General features: G+C 48.9%; 1 protein-coding gene across 5 annotated transcripts; it reads left to right on the forward strand.

Annotated features, from left to right (window-relative positions):
- Positions 1 to 8,512: 8,512 nt before the first annotated feature.
- On the forward strand, positions 8,513 to 16,574 carry Ccdc190 (coiled-coil domain containing 190). 5 transcript variants are annotated; one of them, XM_047557177.1, is made up of 5 exons: positions 8,513 to 8,790; positions 9,909 to 10,252; positions 13,127 to 13,233; positions 13,491 to 13,615; positions 13,887 to 16,574. In XM_047557177.1, the coding sequence occupies exons 2-5, from the start codon at positions 10,066 to 10,068 to the stop codon at positions 14,476 to 14,478; spliced, it is 1,011 nt and encodes a 336-aa protein (XP_047413133.1). In that variant the 5' UTR covers positions 8,513 to 8,790; positions 9,909 to 10,065; the 3' UTR covers positions 14,479 to 16,574. The 5 variants fall into 5 exon arrangements, with proteins under 5 accessions (XP_047413133.1, XP_047413134.1, XP_047413132.1 ...); XM_047557178.1 differs by having other exon boundaries at positions 9,997 to 10,252; XM_047557176.1 differs by having other exon boundaries at positions 10,012 to 10,252.
- The last annotated feature ends 4,566 nt before the right edge of the window (positions 16,575 to 21,140 follow it).

Raw genomic sequence — 21,140 nt, forward strand, 5'->3', positions numbered from 1 at the left:
GTATAAAAATCTGGCTGGGAAAAATAAAATTTAGAACATAGCATCCATTCCTTGAGTTTGTGTTGCTTTGTTCTCCACCTTGCCAACACCTACTCCATCGCCTGTGACCACTACGACCCCTGCTAGGGCTGGACCCCAGCACATGTGCCATGTGGAAGGATTCAAACACTCCTGGTCCATGTTCTGCACAGATAGAGCCCTGCTCATGTGACACATGGAAGGATTGCCAACAATCCTGATCCATGTTCAGCATGGAGAACTCACTAGACATGTAACACGAGGAAGGATCCAAGCAGCCCTGGTCCATGTTCAGAACAGAGAATACTGGTCACCTGACATGTGGAATGAGTCACACAACCCTGGTACATGTTCCTCAGAGAGCAAACCCTGGTCATCTGATGTGGAAGGATTCACACATCTATGATCCAGGTTCCACACAGAGAGAGCCCTAGTCCTGTGAATATGGAAGGAACCAGCAGTCTGGGTCATGTTCAGCACACAGAGACAGGTGGTCATCTGATAGGTGGAAGTACCAAGGAACTCTGAACCACTTTCACAGAGAGAGAGAGAGCTGGTCATCTGACACATGGAAATACTCAAACAGCCCTGGTCCACATTCCACACAGAGACAGCGCAGGTCATGTGACAAGTGGGGTCACATGAGGAAGGATTAAAGAGTACAGGTCCTCACACAGAAGGATCAAGCAGCCTTGGTCATGTTCAGTACAGAGACATATTTTCAATGTTCCGTTTAGGAGTTCAGATGGGCTGCCCTCTGTTCACTGGTCTGCCCTCCTCTACTTCACTGTGCAGGACTTCGGACTGTCTGCCCTGTGCTCACTGATCTGTACTCTACTTCCCTGTGCAGAACATACGATGTCTGCCCTGTGCTCACTGGTCAGCTTCCTCTACATTTTGTGGGGGTTCCAGGGATTGAACTCAGGGGCACTGAGTCACATCCCCAGCCCTATTCTGTATTTTATTTAGAGACCATCTCACTGAATTGCTTAGTGCCTTGCTTTTGCTGAGGCTGGCTTTGAACTCACAATCCTCCTGCCTCAGCTTCCTGAGCCCCTGGGATCACAGGCATGTGCCACCACACCTGCTGCCCTCCTCTTCTTAGCTCTGAAGGTCTTCCTGCTGTCTGCCTTCTGCTCACTGGTCAGCCTTCCTCTGCTTCACTATGAAGGACGTCAGACTGTCTGCCTTCTGCTCACTGGCCAGCCCTTCTCTATGTGCAGGTCTTCAGACTGTCCTCTCACTGGTCTGCACTCCTCCACTTTGCTGGGAAGGACGTCAGGCTGTCTGCCTTCTGCTCACTGGTCTACCCTCCTTTATTCTACTGTGTAGAATTTTTGGCTGGCACCTATTTTTTTTTTTTTTTTTTTTTTTTGGTCTTGAAAACATTCAGTTTCTGTTTTATATTATTGCCATTGGATTATCAGTTAGTAGTCTAATTATCTCTCATTGACTTCAAATTTTCCCATCCTTCTGGATAGCTTATGTATTTCTTCAGATTCTTACGTGGGGAATTTAAAATATTTTCTGAATCAGGTCATGCTTTCAGACCACTCTTGACTTTACAGTTGGCATCTGTAGCATTCCTCTCACTGGAGACCCCGTGTTCTCATTTCACTATTTTACTTCTTATTGTAGTTTTATGTAGCACAACCAAGATTCGTGTAATGCCTGTCCACCTGTAGACCCGTGGCACGCGTGTTGGGCTGACTACACTTTGTTAACATGACCGTGATGCTCCGGTTTGAATGTGCCCCTTCCAAATTCATGCATGTTCAGAAGGTGGGCCCTTGACCAGGGACTCAGCCGGAGGTTGGTAGCCTCCTGAACGGGGCTAGTGCCCTGAGAAACAGACCCCACAGAGCGGCCGTGCCTCCCAGAATGTGAGGACAGCGCGTGCCTTCTTGATCCAGGAGCCCCGCCTTGTGCCCCAGCTTCCAGAGCCATGAGGAGTGAGGAGTAAATGGCCGTTTATGAATTTCCACTTCCGGTTTGTTTTAGAGCAACCAGGACAGACTGGAACAGATCCCATTATCACACCCCGTGCTGCTGACAAGGGCACCTCAGTGTCTTTTAATATCCATCTTCCGCTTAAACTTCCCCCTGTGCTGCTGACAAGGGCACCTCGGTGTCTTTTAATATCCATCTTCCACTTAAACTTCCCCCTGTGCTGCTGACAAGGGCACCTCAGTGTCTTTTAATATCCATCTTCCGCTTAAACTTCTCCCTCAAACTAAAGGTGCTTTCAGTTTCTTTGTGGGAATCATGATCCAGACAGGCCTAAGCGTTACTCTGGTGCTTATTTCTCTCAAGACTATTTTACAAGTAGCTCCTCCTGTTTGTTTACTTTTCAATGTCTTGCTATTGACTTGTCAGAGATATCAGATAATTCTCTTGAATTGTTATGATTTAGTATGAGGTGTCCCCTAAAAGCTCATGTGTGAGACATTGCAAGGACACTGAGAGGTAAAAAGATGGGGTTGTTTAGGCAGGAGAAAGGGTTAAAATAAACAGGCAAGGACCTTGGACTCTAAGGCCAGTTTTTTATTCAGCATGACTGAGAAGCTACAGACCAAACCAGGCTTCATCCAGGTCAGACTGACTCCTGTGAAGATAGAAAAAACTGCTAGTGGGGCATCTGCTGTTTGGTACCCAGACCCCCACCAATAAAGGGGGGACAGTAACTCGTGTGGACCAAAGAGCACACGAAGAGCTGCGGACACCGAGCTCTTACCCAGGACCGGGCAGGAGTCCCTCCTCTGGCCCTGTAGACCCATGAACCTACGCAAGCCACTTTTCACATCCCTCCTACCTGGGAGCTCTTCTCTTTTTCCTGTTACTCTAATAAATTCTGTTACTTTACTCTCATCCTTTTACCCATGGATTTCATTCTTCAAATTCACAAGACAATCCAGTGCCAAGCTCTGTGCTCTATTATGACAGCATTAACTTAATCAGTGCATGAATCTGCTGATAGGGATTGACTGGGTGGTTCCTGTAGGCAGATAGGGGTGGCTGTGACACCGCCATTTACCAGTGACCAGTCCTGTTCCTCGAATGTCAAGTCTGAACACTAGAGAAGCACACTAAGGCAAGCATATTAAGCAGGTTTAGTTTAAAGGTGGTAATACGGATTCTCCTGGGAGGGAGAAGGGGGCCATGGCTGATGTTCTAGCATCCAAGAAGTGAGTACGCCCGACCTCTTTTATAGGTTAGGGTCTCTTTGGTTCTGTTCTCTCCCCGCTTATCTCTCCTTCCTGCCTTCATGACTAGGACCAGGAGTTGATGGTGACATAGCAAAAAAGGTGAGCAGCAGATGGCAGGGGGAGGGCCAAAGTGATTCAGACAGGCAAGGACCCAGGGGGCACTAATTAGCAGCTCCTTGCTGGCAGTCCTTGACAAGGGCAGGTAAATTTGGTAATCAGTGGGTTCTGGAGACCCTTGACATTCCATCCTCCCAGGGACTGTCTCCAACTTCCAGAGGTAGGTGGCTTTCATGGCCTCCATTTCCTCGATTTGACCTGATTCCCTATTTCTACACTAACTGCCTGTCCCCAGTTCTGGCTTCAGCTGGAGGAAGAGGGTCAATGGGGATGTGCCTTTGGGGATGTTTTATTATGGTGAGGCAAGTCCTCTCCTTTTCCTGGTGTAATGTCCTGAGCTGCTTTCCTCCTCCACACCCATTCACCATGATTTTCTTCCTTACCTCTGCCCCTGAGTAATGGAGTCAGCTGTCTATAACCTGAAACCTGTGAAACTGTGAGCCCCAAATAAACTTTTCTCCTCAAAATTGTTGTTTGGTCTTTCGGTCACTACCACGAAAAAGCTGACAAAACCAGAAATGATCTGCATTCTGGATCTGGCTTTCTCATGTTGACTGACTTTTTCACGAATTTGTGAAGTGGCAGTCAGAACTTGAGGTTGGACTGGGTTCAGGGTAAATCTACTTATGCAAGTCCCTCCATTAGTGACACTGTGGCTGATGGGGGGTTTCAAACGATGCTAGCTGATACCTCTGTTGTAGAGCTTCCCCTGGACCTTCCACCCACGTTTCCAACACCAGGACTGTCACTTGGATCCATCATCTCATTAGATGCTGATGATGGTGGATTTGCATCTATTAGTTATAAGTCTTCTAAAACTATCTTTCTCTCTGACTCTTTAATCACTTGAAAATATAGTTCCTATGGGAAAAACAGGACAGATGCCTGATTCCTTTTTAAAATTTTCAGGATAGTGAATTGTGGTCAAAGTAATTTCCAAAAGTAATTGACTGGTGAAGTCTTTATAATGACTCCAGGATTATTTTTAAAAACCAGCTTTATTGAGGTATAATGTACATGTAATAAAATCCACTGATTTTTCAGTGCACAGTGTGAAAATTTTGACAACACATTCATGAAAACATAAGCAAAGCAAAATATTTCCAGGACCTTTTCTCTCATCCTTTAAAGTCAGTCCACGCTCTCCACCTTAGCCCCAACACCACTGATCTCCATTTTATCCCTTCAAGTTTACATGTTCTAGTGTTCACCGTTTCTGACACCACAAAGCATGCAGCCTTCTATGGGGTGCCTTTCCTTCAGTGGAAAGCCTTGAGATCCAGACTCATTGCCTGCATCCGTAGTCTTTTTATTTCACTGCCAAGTAACTTCCCATTGTATGAATTACTAGGTTGTGCTTATCCCTCCACACGTCTGTTGGAGATTTTGCCCTTGCATCAGCAAATCAGTACTCAGGTGAGACTCAGACTCAGACTCTACAGTTCTCGGACACTTTCTCACTCTTACTCTATGTGTGTGTGTGTGTGTGTGTGTGTGTGTGTGTGTGTGCGCGCGCGCGTGATTCCTGATGCTCTGTTCTGCAGATTCCAGCCACTTTCACCTGCTCAAACTCTTTTCTCTGACTCCTTTACTCTGTTTGCTCAACTCAGAGAGACAGCTGTGTTCTATTTTGTCCCTCTCTTCATGCCCACAGCCTGAAAACTGCTTCTAGATACTGACCTGTGACAACTGCAGAGCTTCTGTCAGATGCTTTGTTGGGTTTCTAGTTGTTCAAGGCAGGAGGACAACTGCCACAGGGAGCAGTTCTTCACATGCAAACAGACGCCTCTGACAAGATGAAATTAGGTGGTTTTTTTTTCCAATCAACTTTAATAAGATATACTTTATGCACAGTAAAATTCACAGTTCCAGTCTGCAGGTTGTTGTCAAACAGCATGTAGTCCCCACCTCCCTCTCCCCAGAAACCCCCTCACTCTTCTTTGCAGTCAGTCTTCATCTGCGCCTCTGAACTCCCTTGACTGCTGGCTGACCTCTGGCACTGTGCACGAAGTCGGCCTGTTGTATTATTTTGAACATGTGGAGTGGGTTTCTCTTTGGCGTATAGCTTCTTTCACCAGCACCGACTGCTGAGACCCCTCCTGTTGTTGTACATCTCGAGTAGAATTCCATGGCATGGATGAACCACATTTGGCCATCAGTTCACTTGTTCATGGTCATTTAGGACTTTATAATTTGAAACTTCTGTGAATAATGCTGATATGAACACTGTTATGCAAATCCTGTTATTGATATGTTTTCATTTCTCTTGGAGTGGAATCCTGAGTCATATGGAAGCATATGTTGAGTTTTATATGAAATTGCCAAAGGCTTTTCTAAATGATTGTGAGATTTTATAGTCACAAAAATCAGCATATGAGTCTCAGTTGATCCATAATCTCACCAACACATTTTAAAGCCATTCTTAGTGACATTGTGGATTTTCTTTGGAGTGCCTGATGCCGAAACACTTTGAGTACACGCACACATTTGTTTTTTGGCCACTTGTGTATGCTTTTAGGGCATCTGTTCATATCTTGTCCCATTTTTTTTTAATTTTTATTTTTTATTTTTTGGTGCTGGGGATCGAACTCAGGGGCTTGTGCACACAAGACAAGAACTCTACCAACTGAGCTATATCCCTGGCCCCTTGTGGGTTTGTTTGTGTCATTGTGCCGTGTTTGGGTATTAAGAATACAGATCCTTCATAAGAGAGATTGATATATTCTTATAGGCTTTTATTTACTATTTCTTTTCTTAAGTGGTCTCTTGAAAAACAAAAGGTTGTAATTTTATTAAGTCTACTATTTATTTTTTATAGTTTGTTTTTTTTTTTCCTAAGAAATCTTTGCCTAACCCAAGTTCACAAAAATTTTTTCTTCTGAAAGCATTTTAGTTTTAGCCTTTAAATTAAGATTTACAATCCAATTTTAAATTAAGTTTTTCATGTGGTGTAATATAAGAATTGAGATAATTTTTCCCCATGGATACTCCATTGTCTCAACACCATGGAAAGAATATTTTTGCCTACACTAAATTATGTTGATGTTTTTGTCCTTTAAATTTTTCTTTTGGTTTTCAGCAAGGTGACCAATTTTAACAAGGTTCAGAACCATTTATTGAAAATATTATTTTTTTGGTACTTGGCAAAAATAAGTGGACTGTATATGTGGGAATCTATTTTTGAAATATCTATTTTGTTCCATTGATTTATCTAGAAGTATATTGCCTTATTTATAAGTAAACTTAGTCCTTCCTGGACTCTTTCTCATGATTCCTAATTTTGTTCCATTGTGGTCTGAGAATATTATTTTATACTTACACATTGATTAAAACTTCCTTTGTGACCCAGATGTGATCTACATTGACATATTTTCCTTGTGCAATGGAGAAGACTGAGTGTGGAGTGTTTGGGAAAGTTTTGAAAATGTTGATCAGGTCAAGGTAGCTGATGGTGTTCCTTGTGTCTCCTTATTCATTTTCTCTCTGTGTGTTCTGTGAGTTGCATTGAGAAACAAAAAGCCCATTCATTATGAAGAGATAAATAAGAAAAAAAATAAAAGGTTGGAAAAAGATACTCCATGCTAACACTAATTGAAAAGAATCAGGGTTAGCAATACTAAAACCAACAAAATAGTTTTCAGAGTCAAGATGTTACCAGGCGTAAAAATCCACAGTGTTTTTGTGTTGAACTGCCAAACATATGAAGTAGAAGCTGATGGTTTGCCTGGAGGAACCAAAAAATGACAATTCCAGTGATCAAAACACCCCTTTCTTAATGTACCTCACAGACTATCTAGGACTCTGGTAGCTTGGAGAGGTGGAAGGACGTGGTCTGCCATTCACTTGTCCCTCCCAGTCCTAGGTCTTCTCCATCCCACCTGCTTCTTTCTTTCTCTCTCCAGTGCTGATATGCTGAGCTGTGGGCTGCCCTTCTCCTCTTCCACCCCTGGGGTGGATGGGGAGCAGGTCTCCCCACCTCTCCTCTCCTGAATCCTCAGGGCTCACGTGCTGCTGTGTGGCTGGAAGTGTGCAAGGGCTCTGAGGCCTAATCCTTCTGCACTGGCACCACAGTGCCGTCCCTTCCTGTCTTTTCCTGCTCCATGTGCTCCTGATAGCCTCTGATTTGAGGTGGTTTTCTTGAGGAAGTTCGCTGTCACTCAGATCCCTGTCTCTGCCTTTCTCTGCCTTGCCTGTGGTTCCATGTCCTCCCTGGCCACAGCAGTTCCTGCCAGTGACAGGAACGCCTGGTGCTGCCCTTGTTTCTGCTGCCCCCAAATCCCTGTGCCAAATCCCAGGGTCCCTGCGGCTCCGCTAGCATGGGTCTGGCAGCATGGTTTCCCCAGGCACACCTCTAAGTCTTCCTTGTCCTCCAGCAACGAGTTTCTGCAGGCCTCTCCTCTCCAGCGTCCCACAACGTGGCAGGGACGGGCCTTCCAGTGGCCCATCTGTGACCCCGGCTCTTGTGGCAGCTCAGGGGTGCCATGGGCCTTCTCTGCTCTTCTGCAGTCTACCAGGTCTCCAGCTGGGCAGTGGGGACCAGTCTCCAGGGTGTGGTGCTTCCTTCTTTGGGGTGAGTTTCTTGGAACCCTACTCCATTCATTAAAATTCTGGAGGTGAGGGAATCACCTCTTGGGAAAGGACAGGTAAGGAATTGCTTCCCACTGAACAACAATGCCCCCAATCGCTCCCTCTCCCCAGAAATCTCCTTACACAGCTTGCTTGCTATGTGGCCGGTTGTCTTTTTGCGGCTTAGATTGGCAGGTAATTGACTCGGTTTTGGATGCAACCCTAAGACAACAGTGAAAAATCTCCTTCAGTATCTTCTCGTGTAACCAATAGTCCATCTCTGGACTTCTCTGTAGCTGTCCAAATATGAGCACAAACATTGATGGGATTTTCTCTGCCCGATGCTGCTTCCAGAACCTCGAGGAGCTGAGAAGCTCTGAAGTACGCTGCACATGAGTAGCAGCCTGGGGCAGCTGTGTGGTGTGCAGTGGTGCAGAATAATCACAGGCAGCACTCCCTGTACTCACTGTGCAAAATGTGCACAAGCATAGCAGAGAAAATGGTGCTTTCTTTCCAGGAAGCAGGGTGGGTGGGGGAAGGGAAGCATGGCAAACGAGGAGGGGGAGGGGGCTGTGTACACAGGGAGCCGCGCCTCATTCTTGGCTCCCATGGACACAGCCAGGAGCGGGAGGCTTGAGGCTGGCAGCCTTCCCGCACTCTCAGCGCCTTTCCTCCAGGGCTGTGCCCATGGCCCTGGGAGCCCTCTCCAGAAGAGGGGGTGGAGGGAGGGAGAGAGCTTTCCAGTGCACCCGGCACTCCCCGGAGACCTCTGCAGTTCTCCCTTGCTCCTACCCACACCAGGCTGTCTGTTTGTGGCAGAAAGCAAGACTGTCTGAGTGGAAGAAGCAAGCACTGTTCTCAGTGTGAAAACCTGCCTTTGTAGGTAAGTGCTGCTCACCATGCTTGTCAATGAAAGTTCAATCTTCTCGTTAGACGCAAGTCAAGCTCTCCTGAAGCAGAGTCTCACACTGAGCTGCCTTGGACCTGACCTCGTCTCCCTCTTAATGCCGACCTTCTTCCAGCACTTTTCCCACAAGAGCCTTATTAAGGGCTGGGGAGATGGCTCAGCTGGTAGAGTGCCTGCCTCGCAAGCACAAGGCCCTGGGTTCAAACCCCAGCACCACAAAAAAAAAAAAAAAAAAAAAAAAGCCTTATTAATGGTGATTCATTTATGTCCTGTACACATGTCCTCCTCTGAGCTCTGAGGTAAGTTTCTCAAAGGTCTCCAAGGAAAGGCAAGGCATATCCTGGCCTATCAGTGCCACTGAGTTTGGCTGAGGTGAAGTTGGTGCAAGTTGAGTCATCAGGGTGCACGAAGGGTGGACGGAAGCTGAACTCTGAGAAGACAGGTGAGGGTGGAAGAGGGGCTCATGCCCCATGACTCCCTCGTTCCCCAGGATCACCGTTGTTGACGTCCTTCTATTTTTGCAATTGTAGACCCCATTCTGCCTGCTCTTCGAAATGTCGATTGTTCAGATTTTGCGTGAGTTTGTAGACTCCAGAGCGGAGACTCCAAAGTTTCCTGAGAGCAGGAACGGTCTCACCACTGCCTCAGCTCTCAGCAGGGCCTTGGTCCCTGCAGGACGGCAGGCTGAGGGAATGTGTGTGAGTGAACGAGCTCAGGACCAGCAGGTCTGGGGCCTTGGTCCCTGCAGGACGGCAGGCTGTGGGAATGTGTGTGAGTGAACGAGCTCAGGACCAGCAGGTCTGGGGCCTAGGTGCTAGATCCTCCCCAGGTCTCCGAGCAGGCCCTTTGGGAGTAAGAGCCTTTACAAAAGAGTAGAAAGGTGTCCTGTTCTGGGTGAGTAACGTCTTGTGTATGTAGAAAGCGCCTACCTCCTACCCCCTGCTGAAGAGTCGTTCATATTTCCCACTTGATCTTTACACAAAGGGCCACGTAGGGAGCCCTCTCTCCATCGCTGTAGTAGAGGCAAGGAGGCTGAGCATAGGGAAGCGACTTGACCCCATCTTTTTACACTCCGAAAACTCATTGTACTCTAGGCAGTGCTTCCTGACAGTGTGGCCTGACCTGACTGGGCAGCTGTGGCTTTGGAAGCACACAGCTTTGGTGCCACCTGACCAACAGCAGGCCCTGCTCTGTCAGGCTGGTTGCAGTACATGGAAGTACCTTGCTCCTCGTCTCTGGACAGTGAGGAGAATGGAGAGGAGGGCCGTCAGGGGACCACTGCACAAGCATTTCGATCTGGAGAGGAAGATGGCCAAGCAGGCTGAAGCCAGACTCCGCCAACGACTGCAGAGTCTAGAGGCCATCTGCCTCTACCAGGTGAAGCTGCTGACCAGGGAGCAGAAGCAGCTCCAGAGAGAGCAGCAGAGGCTGCAGCAAGGTGAGGCTTCCCGGTGGGCAGGCTGCTGCAGGCTGAGCAGGCAGCACCAGGTTCTGTCGAGGGAAGAGTGGTGCTCTCACTCCTGGGCAGCCATCTGGGGCCCCGGACCCAGGACAGCAAGAGCTTCCTATCCTGCTCAGGCCTCCATGTCCCTCCACCCTCCCGGGTCCCACAGCTGACTGAGCAGCCCACTCAGAAACCTCGGCTTCCGGCCTCTGCCTTTTCTTCAGCTTTCTCTCTCTTGCCTGAACTCCTGGCTCCCCACTGTCTCAGGCAGTTCCTTCTTCTGCTCTCTGCTCGCTCCTCTGAGCTGGTTTGGCTTCACCTCTCTTTGTGTCTCTTCTTTCATTATTGGAGCTAATAATCATTGATTGAACTGCTACTAAGGTTCAAGTCCCAGTCCCAGCCCCATTTATAAAGGAAGAGTGAAATCACTAGAATCATGACCTCAGGTTCCTCAGACACACCATGGAAATGATTCTGCCCTGGCGAAGCTATTTGAGGAGTCAGTGAGCACTTGAAACCCACCTAGACACAAAGCAAGTGCTGGGAAATGATTTCTTCTCACAAAATAGTACAGATTCATTACAGAACTGAAACTCTCCTACTGTTTTGTTGAACATTGTCACAGTTGTAGAATTTGTAGAAACTAGTTCTCCTTTGTTCGTCAATAAAATAATTAGATTTTAGTATTACTTGAAAATTCAGAGAATTGGAGATGAACCCAGCCTTTGGGACACTCCTTCTTGCCCAACTCAGGTGCCAGAAGCCAGGGGCTCTGAGTGATGTGCCATGTCCAAGAGGAAAGTCAGTTGCACACAGGGCGGAAAGTCCTCAGGTCTGACCACCTGACAGACACTGAGCCAGGAGCAGGTGCAGACGTCAGGCCTGGAATTGTCTCTAAGCTCCAAATGGTTTTAGCTACACATGATCACTTCTAGTCTCCTTGGGACTGAAGGGTAACTTTGAGCAAGAGTGGAGCCTCCTGCTTTTATTTCTGTGTCTGCGACAAATGGCTGAATCACCTAGGGTGAGAACAGGGCCTGAGGAGGGCCCTGGAGGGCACTGTTTGATCCCACTGCAATCTCCAGAGGCCACGGCAGGCCAGTGGCCCCTCTCTGGAGGACGCCTTGCTGAGCAGTCGCCTCAGCTGCCGGTGTGTGCAGGGCCCCGATGCCTGGCCTCATCTCCACGTTCTCTAAGTCTCAACCGTGGACAGTCTAAAAAGGGAAAAGGGAAGGAGAGACATGCCCTGCCTTGGCGCATCTTAGAGTTTGAATCAGTGGGCTAGAGATTTAAGCTCGAACATCCAGCTTTTCAGACACTACGGCAGATTGTTCCGGGTCAGGTGTTTTACAGACCAGACTTTACAGAACACGATGATGGTTACTCAGAAGCTGGAATGGAAATATGACAAAACATGGTCTTTGCTCCTGAGATGCTCATATTTAGACTGGAGGTTAGTGTGCCTTCAAAAAATTATCATCAGAAATATTAACTGCTAAGTTAGAGTCACTTACAAAGTTGGGCAGGAGCATTGGAATCTCCCGACGTCCATCCAGGGCCCTCAGTAAGCTCTCCCAGGAGGTGGTGTGTGAGCAGAACCCGGAGAAGGGGTTAGGAAGCCTGTCGGAGGTGGGCAGGAAGGGGCCGACTCTGGCAGAGAGCAGCTATCTGCGTGGACACGGAAGAGCACGGCCTGCGCGGCACTGCAGTGGGGCAGCTGCGGGAGGCAGGACAGCCAGAGTCCGGCCACAGACAGCTTCACAGGTCTTGCAATAGCGGTCTTGCTCACACGTTGGGGGTCACTCTGGCCACAGTGTTTAGGCTGCAGGGTGAAGTCAGAGCAGACTCGATAGAATTCCAAAGTGCAGGCGTGACCTGAGGGCTGAACTCAAGCACTGCTCAGGGAAGAAAACAGGCCAGATCTCGAGGTATTTAGCAAGTAGAGTTGTAAGAGGCTTGTGACCAATATCGTGTCCAAGGAACGAGGAGCAGGCCTGTGGGCTGGCCGGCTGGATGTGAGGAGGATGCAGGCTCTGTGCCGCCACAGACATACGCTGGGGAACTGCCGTCAAAAAGAATCCTTAAGCTCCCTCTGGAACCTGCCAGCCCAGCAGGCCTGAGATGCAGACAGTGGCCTGGCAGGCGGGCAGCTCCCCATTCCCTAGTTCACAGGGAATGGCAAGTTCTCCAAGGAGACTGCCAAGGAACAGTGCCAACGGCTTCAGAAAGGAGTGATCAGATTGCAGAGGTTGGGAGTTTACTGTGGATTCTGGATCCCTACCTGGTACCTGCTGACCACTCTTCTGCCTGTGTGTGTTCTGTTTTCACTTCCTGTGGCGCAGGGATTGGACTCAGGACTGCACAGGCCAGGCAAGCACTCTGCCACTGAGCTGTGTGCTCAGTGCGAACCACTGCACTCAGGGGACTCATTTTCATTAAAACTCTCGTCCTCACATGACCAGCTTGTAGGAGGTCCTGAGAAACTGGTGGTCCCCCGTGGCAGCCAGGAACACAGATGAAGAGCTGTCCCCTCTTGGCCAGTGGAGTCCCCTCGGTCATGGCTGGTAGTTGTGAACTCCTGCCAGGAGTTCACAGGTCACATAATCGCGGTGAACGAGACAAAGTTCACACCCAGTTATTTTGTCTTTCAAAACACTGTGCTTGCCAAGTAAACCTCCAGGGCTTTGGTTGTTTAAACTGTGGTCTCAGAGTTTCTGAATCCTCTCTGACACGGTCTGTGCAAACACTGAGAGCTCTGCCAAGGTTTTCTGTTTCCTGGGTTGTGCCAGATCAGCCTGGCGCGTAGCGGGAATGTCACACGCTGCAGCCCCTTTCCCAGCATCTCTGCTCTTACTGTTTGTTCTCCAGGACTCCCTAACAAAGCACAGCAAATAAGGTCACTCAACAGAACTTGGCGGTCTCTTGATTCAGGAGTCCAGGAGTCCAAGATCAAAGGGTGGCTGGCCCTTGCACAGGTGGGCACTGGAGAGAAGAAGGGCTGTGGCCTCTCTCCTTGGCAGGTGGGGGTGTCCTTTCCCCACACGTTTCACGAGGTGTTCTCTGTGTCCTGTGTGTCTCAGTTCAAATGGAGCACAGTCCTAATGGGTCAGGACCCGTCCTAAAGACCTCACTTAGATGTAAAGAGCTAAGGGGTAAGGCACTCGGGCTGGGACCCCAGCATGCCACCTTGGGGGAGCGCAGTTCCCCCCATAAACGTTTTCATTGACTCAAGGCAGATATTGTCAAGGCGAGATTGTCCTCTTCTCTTGGGAATGGAACTCAGAAGAGGCCAGAAGGTGTCCCCAGGTTCCCACCACAGGGAGGACAGAAGCACAGACTTCCAAAAATCGAAATCAGGTAAGAAGGTACACGTTCAAGGCAGGAGTATGGCCCTGAGTTCTTCTTCCCCTTGACCCAGTGAAATGTGCTTCTCTCCCAGAGGAAATGCCCCCTTCCCCCTGAGGAGGCAGACCTTTCAGCTCTCCAGAGCCTCCGCTCTCTCCTGCCTCCACTCTCATACTCCACGACTCAGCAGGCTCCACCCTGATAGAGGCCTGTACCCTGAAGTCTAAACACGAGTCTCTTCTCAGTTTCCAGAGATCTTTCTTCTTTTTTCCTCCCTTTCCAGAGCACTGGCAACCAACATGACCCAGGAAATGTACAAAATCAACTCCCACATGCCTCCTTTATGTCACACTGGCCTCAAAAACCCCACCGGGAGAAAAGAGCACTGGCCATCTCAGACTCACAGGACCGCCAGCTTTGTGGCAGAGAAGCCGCAAGCCCAGGAGAAAGAGTCTGCAAGCCCACCTCAGCACACAGACCCCGCAGAGGGCATCTCTGTCACACACCAAGACCGAGCAGTTTCCAGCAGCACTGCAGAGCGCAGCCTGCACTTCCACACCCCTGGTGCTAGTGGAATGGTCCACCTTGGTGAGACCAGATCCAAAGATGCCAATCTAAAGCCTGGCGGGAGTGCTGCGGAACAAATTCCCCCAAGTTCCATGGAATGTGCAGGAGGCTGCAAAGGTGAGACCACAAAGCCAAGCTTCTCAGAGTTGTTTGCAAAGGCCAAAAATGCACACTATCTCCGGCACAGGGTCCCCCTGGAGTCTGAGAGGTTGCTTAGCATCAGGGAGATATTCGGGTGTGGAGACTCTTCACCGGCAGGCCAGGAAAGGGTCGTGGAAGTGGTACCATCTAAGTTCCCTCCCCTCTAGCTGATTTGTGCAACCTGCTCGCGGCATGTATCAGAACCACTGGGGAGTGTGCTCCTCAAGCGAAGCAGTGCACGACTCTTGTACTTCTGCTCTGCACTTGCAGTCTAATCCGTCGATTCCACTTAGAGCATTGTGATCTTTCAGTGAACCACACTGTGCATGGAAAACACTTAGAGGAACGAATCTTCTGAAAGTACTTAAGTGATTGGCAGGTACTTCTAATGTCAGCCAGAATGTGAATGTATATTGATGGGGCAGGAGAAAGAGTGAGTCCTGCTTTCATTGCCTTTCATTCCTAGGGAGGCTCCCGGGGCAGCACCTGCTGGAAAAGGCAGCGTCCTCCCTGTTTTGTGGTCAATGGGGGCAGGATAGGGGCTCACTGAGCGTGTGTGCCGTCAGAGGTCTGTAAATAAAACTTACTTTTGGCCTCAGTTTTGTGCTCATTTTTTGAAGTACTGTCCTTCCTCTCTTCCCTTCTTCCTTCCTTTTCTGGTAGCTCCATTTCAGTTTTCTTTTTTCCTCTTTCAAAGATGTTACATAATCTGTTCCTTTCCTGTCCTCTAGAATCAAAAGATTTCAAAATTTTTATTCATCTCTCAGCACAATATCAAATTCATAACAGAATCTATCAAGAACCATCTCACTGTAAAATAAAAATTACCAACAACCAAAAGAGTTTTGTTTCTGGATGGAACTGGAGACTATCATTCTAAGTGAAATAAGCCAATCCCCCCCAAAACCAAAGGCCAAATGTTCTCTCTGATAAACGGATGCTAACACACAATAAATGTGTGTGTGTGTGTAGTAATAGAAAGTCACTGGATAAGACAAAGGGAAACGAAAGGAAGGGAGAGGGGAATAGGAAAGACAGTAGAATGAGTCAGACATCGATTTCCGATGTTCATGTATGAATTCATGACAAATGTAACTCCATGTACAACCTCAAGAATGAGATCGTAATTAGAATAAGTTATACTCCATGTATGTATAACATGTTAAAATATACTCTACTGTCATATTTATCTAAAAAGAACAAATAAAAAATTGCATGAAAGAGAAATACAAGAGCATCAATTTGCAAACTATTCCACACTGTGGCACATACAACAAGTAAAAAATATTCTTGTGGCACAAAGAAAGTTATTGTTTCATGAAGGTTCTTTGACTTGGGCTCTTTTATCAGTGAATCTAGTGGACATTGCTGAAAGTAGTCAGCTTTTCATTGCTGTGACCTAAGTATCTGACAAGAACAGGAGGAGGAAAATTTTAGTTTTGGATCATGGTTTCAGAGTTTCAGTCCATGGTCAGCCAACTCCATCACTCTGGACCTGAGGCGAGGCAGAATATCTTGATGGAAGGATGTGGTGGAGGAGAGCTTTCCAGCTCATGGTGGTCAGGAAAAAGAGGAGGGGCCAGGGACAAAACATAATCCCCAAGAGCATGCCTACCATTACCCGCTTTTTCTAGCCATGCCCCACCTGCCTACAGCTACCACCCAGTATTCTTTCAAACTATTAATCCATTAACCCACAAATGGATTAATCCATGATGAGACTACTCTCATAATCTAATCATGTTACCTCTGAGCATTCCTGCATTGTCTGTAATGTTTCTGATGCATGAACTGTTGGGGGACACTTTATACCCAAACCATGACACTGTCCTCACTGTTCAAATTTCACACTATGAGTGGCCTCAAAAATCATCAGAAAATGACAACTCATCAGTAATGCATTCAAACCTACTGTCTACCTAATTAGGTGTAGACTGAAATCATCGTCACTCTTTATAATTTAGTTACTTACCTGATTCCATTAGGAAATCAGATTATACCAGTTAAGGCCAAGGTCTGTGTTCTCTGTCCTTGGCAAGCTTTCTTATCCTCAGGACCCAACCGGGAATGCCACAGCTTGGGATGTCTTGGGCTCTATCAAAGTGAGGAGCAGAGGTTCTTTATCCTGGAGACCCATCTGGGAAGGTACTGAAAAGACCCCTGCCCCACCAGCTCAGGCCTATTTTAAGAGAAAAAGAAAAATCATTAACGGGGCATGTTAAAGGAATTTATCTGAAGATTTAGTTAAGAAAGGGGCAGGATAATTGGGAAAGTCAGAGCATGTCTGAACTAACAGGAGCTGATAAGCAGGAACTATAAAACTGTCCTGTAAAACTTCTGATACCAGATTCCTGACCAAGGACAGAGTAAATAGGGGACTTCACAGATAAGATGAGAGAAGTCTGTGTTTATACATTCTTTACCATTTTTACGACCCGTGCTGCAGGCAATTAGGGAAAAAACCTGTGTTTATGCAGGTGCGGAAGCGCGAGGCTGTGGGCAATTTGGGGAAGCCTGTGTCTCTGTCTGTGTCTCTATCTTTCATCCCCCTCTCCAGTTAAAGTAAATTTATGGCTTTTCCAAGGATGTCTAAATGCTGGATTCAAAATAACCAAAAAGAAATCTGTTGCTTACCGCGCGTGAAAGCTGCCCCTTTACCCTATAAAAAACCTGTGCCCCTAAGCCCGGTGTGCCAGTTCACCGAAGCTCCGGCTGAGGTTTCGCTGAGCACCCGCAGGCGCCTGTGTAACATAACAATAAACTGCCTCTTGCTTTTGCAGCCAGTGTTCCGTGGTTTTCCTTGGACAGGGGGACGGAGGGTCTTTCAGTACCTTGGTCTGGGGATGCCTCGGGGCTCTGTCTAAGGTCAGTAGCAGAGCTTCCTTCTCCTGGGGACCCACCTAGGGAGACACCATGGCCTGGGGATTCCTGGAGGCTCTGTCTAAGGTGAGGACCAGAGCTTCCTTCTCCTGGGGACCCACCTAGGGAGACACCATGGCCTGGGGATTCCTGGAGGCTCTGTCTAAGGTGGGGACCAGAGCTTCCTTCTCCTGGGGACCCACCTAGGGAGACGCCATGGCCTGGGGATTCCTGGAGGCTCTGTCTAAGGTGGGGACCAGAGCTTCCTTCTCCTGGGGACCCACCTAGGGAGACGCCATGGCCTGGGGATTCCTGGAGGTTCCGTCTATGGTGGGGACCAGAGCTTCCTTCTCCTGGGGACCCACCTAGGGAGACGCCATGGCCTGGGGATTCCTGGAGGCTCTGTCTATGGTGGGGACCAGAGCTTCCTTCTCCTGGGGACCCACCTAGGGAGACGCCATGGCCTGGGGATTCCTGGAGGCTCTGTCTAAGGTGGGGACCAGAGCTTCCTTCTCCTGGGGACCCACCTAGGGAGACGCCATGGCCTGGGGATTCCTGGAGGCTCTGTCTAAGGTGGGGACCAGAGCTTCCCTTCTCCTGGGGACCCACCTAGGGAGACGCCATGGCCTGGGGATTCCTGGAGGCTCTGTCTAAGGTGGGGACCAGAGCTTCCCTTCTCCTGGGGACCCACCTAGGGAGACACCATGGCCTGGGGATTCCTGGAGGCTCTGTCTAAGGTGGGGACCAGAGCTTCCTTCTCCTGGGGACCCACCTAGGGAGACGCCATGGCCTGGGGATTCCTGGAGGCTCTGTCTAAGGTGGGGACCAGAGCTTCCTTCTCCTGGGGACCCACCTAGGGAGACGCCATGGCCTGGGGATTCCTGGAGGTTCCGTCTATGGTGGGGACCAGAGCTTCCTTCTCCTGGGGACCCACCTAGGGAGACGCCATGGCCTGGGGATTCCTGGAGGCTCTGTCTATGGTGGGGACCAGAGCTTCCTTCTCCTGGGGACCCACCTAGGGAGACGCCATGGCCTGGGGATTCCTGGAGGCTCTGTCTAAGGTGGGGACCAGAGCTTCCTTCTCCTGGGGACCCACCTAGGGAGACGCCATGGCCTGGGGATTCCTGGAGGCTCTGTCTAAGGTGGGGACCAGAGCTTCCCTTCTCCTGGGGACCCACCTAGGGAGACACCATGGCCTGGGGATTCCTAGAGGCTCTGTCTATGGTGCGGACCAGCGCTTTCTTCTCCTGGGGACCCACCTAGGGAGACACCATGGCCTGGGGATTCCTGGGAGGCTCTGTCTAAGGTGGGGACCAGACCTTCCTTCTCCTTGGCACCTACCCATGAAATGCCGTTGCAGATTCAGAATGATTGAGATGCATGTGAAGGAAAAATGAGGGAAAATCGTGTGCAGTGCCCGGTGTGCTGAGGAAGACGTTCTGCCAGTTCTTTACTTTCTCAGGTAATATTTAGCAGAACTTACTTTATGAAAGTATTCCTTCTTGAGGCTTTGGCTGCTCATCATCATAGCAGGCCAATGCTGTTTTGTGTGAGTTGAGTGTGTTTCTGGAGAGAAGTTCAAGGACACAGAAAGGAGAAACACAGATGGCTTCTCAAGATGGTGCAGGGATGGCCCAGGGCCTGGAGTCTCACTAGGGCCTGAGGGGAAGGGCTAATAATGTGCACCTCATTGCTTACTCTTATTCTTGTTTTAATGACTCATTTTTTCCTATAGTGTTAAAGTACTTGAGAAATATTGAGAAGTTGATGTGTTAAACTTTGAAGTTTCTTTAAGAGTAAATATTGTACTTGTGTTTGTTAAAAGAAGAACCTTGTGGGTAGGGTTATAGGTCAGAGTGTTATCTAGTATGTCTGGGTAAAATCCCAGACACTATGACTTGCAAATTCTACATTATAAGTTAACTACTTTTGTCAATAAGTAGGTGACAAGAAAATAAAGACTTAAGACATTAATCAAATGTGATGAATGTTCTTAGTTTGAACCTCATTTGTTTGCATCCAACTATAAAATCTATTTGAAATAACTGAAGAAATCTGTGTATTAATTGGGAATTTGATATAAAGGAATTATTCAAAATTATTTTCAATTGTGGCTGCATTAACGACTTCATTGCATGACTACAGGTTTTTAGGAGAAGCCTGATGATGCTGGGGTTTGCTGGGTGAGTCTGCTCACAGTGGGGTGGGCTGTCTGGCAAGTCCCAGGGGCCACAGTGCTGACGGCTGTGTGGACAGCCTCCAGGCTGCACTACCCGGAATCCTCAGTGTCCCAGGGCCAGAATGTGGCCGCAGCTGCTATGGACCATTCAGCGTCATGTGGACAGGATGCTGGACTGTACTGCCCAGAATCCTCGGGGATGGCTGGGTGAGAATGCAGCAAGCAGCTTCCAGGAGCCTCTGGGGTAGGGCTGCCAAATGATGAACTGCCCTACCCAGAATCCTCAGAGCCTGCAACTCCTAGAGCCTTCTACAGTGAGGGCAGCATGGGCCAAATGGCAGACTGTACTGCCCCAAACCCTGGGGGACCGCAGCTTGCAGAAACCTTTGCAGTGAGGGCTGTGAGGATAACAGAATGAGAAACTGTGCTACCCATAATCCTTGGGTGCCTGTGATTCCCAGGAGCCTCTGGGGTGAGGACTGCAAGGGCAGAGTGACTTCAGCAGTTAAATTCCCGGGGATTTAGCCTGAACCCTGTAGCCCATAACTCCTGCCGGTTTCTGTGGTGAGGGCTGTAATGGCAGAGCACACTAGCTAGAATCTTCAGGGCACCAGGGAAAGCTTGGGCTCTAAAACTCCCATGGGCCACCCAGCAGGGCTATGCAGGCAAAACACTAAACTGTATTATCCAGAATCATCAAAGGCTGCAGCTATCCTCTGTGGTGAGTGGGAAAAACACTGGGCAACCCTTGGGGGACAGAGCTCCCGAGATCCTCTTGGTGAACAGGCAAAACACAACACTGCATTACCCAGAATCCTCAGGGGACTGCAGCTCCCAGGATCCACTGTGGTGATACTACAGGGCAGAGAACTTAACTACACTATCCAGGATTTTGGGGGAGGTGTTGTCCAGGTGAGTGTGCAACCTGTAACAGCAATGAAGACTATACATGCTGAAGTTCAGACTACACTACCCACAATTCCTGGGGATACCCTGGTGAATGTGCAGTCTGCAGCTCCCAGAGTCCCCCAAAGGGAGGTCTCATACCAGGGTAAACATGTGGTCTGCAGTTCCCATGGCTGTCCCAGCAGGGGCATGCAGGCAAAACACTGTACTGCTTTACCTAGAAAACTAAGGAGACTGCAGCTCCCAGGATCCTCAGTGGCAAGGGCTGCAGGATAGAGAACTGAACTACACCACCCAGAATTCTTGGAGTTGCCCAAGTGCCTGTGTGGCCTGCAACTCCCAGAGGCCTGCTCGGTGAAGGCTGTGCAGGCTGAAGGACAGACTGCATTACCCAGAATCCCTTGGGGCCTGCAGCTCCCAGACACCTTCCTGTTGAAGGATGCATGGGCGAGCTTTGTATTGGACTACCCAGACTCCTCAGGGTTGCCCAGGCAAGCTTGTAACGTACAGATCCTGGGAGGCTTAATGGTGAGGTCAACCCAGGTACGATGGACTGCAACACCCAGAATATTCAATGGCCTAAGCTCTCAGAGACCTCTGACACTAGGGATGCCCAAGTAGAATGGACTATAATACTCAGAATTCCTGGGGGCTCAGAGCTCCAAGGAGTCACTGTGGTGTGGGCCTCACCAATGTAGCACCAGACTACAACGTCCACGAACCTTTGGCGCCCACAGCTCCCCGGACCTGCTGTGGTGAGGGCTGCATGGACAGAACACCAGACTACACTGCCCAGAATCCCTAAGAGTGCTTGATGACTGTGTAGCCTGCAGTTCCTGGAGGCCTCTGTAGTAGGCTGCATCGTAGAGCATGGAATCACACACC

Source organism: Sciurus carolinensis, chromosome 7, assembly GCF_902686445.1.
Source record: "Sciurus carolinensis chromosome 7, mSciCar1.2, whole genome shotgun sequence".
Lineage (NCBI taxonomy): Eukaryota > Metazoa > Chordata > Mammalia > Rodentia > Sciuridae > Sciurus > Sciurus carolinensis.

Coding starts and splice junctions, on each gene's coding strand:
- Ccdc190 (XM_047557177.1), top strand. CDS start 10,066: ATGGAGAGGAGGGCCGTCAGGGGACCACTGCACAAGCATTTCGATCTG. Junction 13,234..13,490: donor GGTGGCTGGCCCTTGCACAG/GTGGGCACTGGA, acceptor CATTGACTCAAG/GCAGATATTGTCAAGGCGAG. Junction 13,616..13,886: donor CTTCCAAAAATCGAAATCAG/GTAAGAAGGTAC, acceptor CTCCCTTTCCAG/AGCACTGGCAACCAACATGA.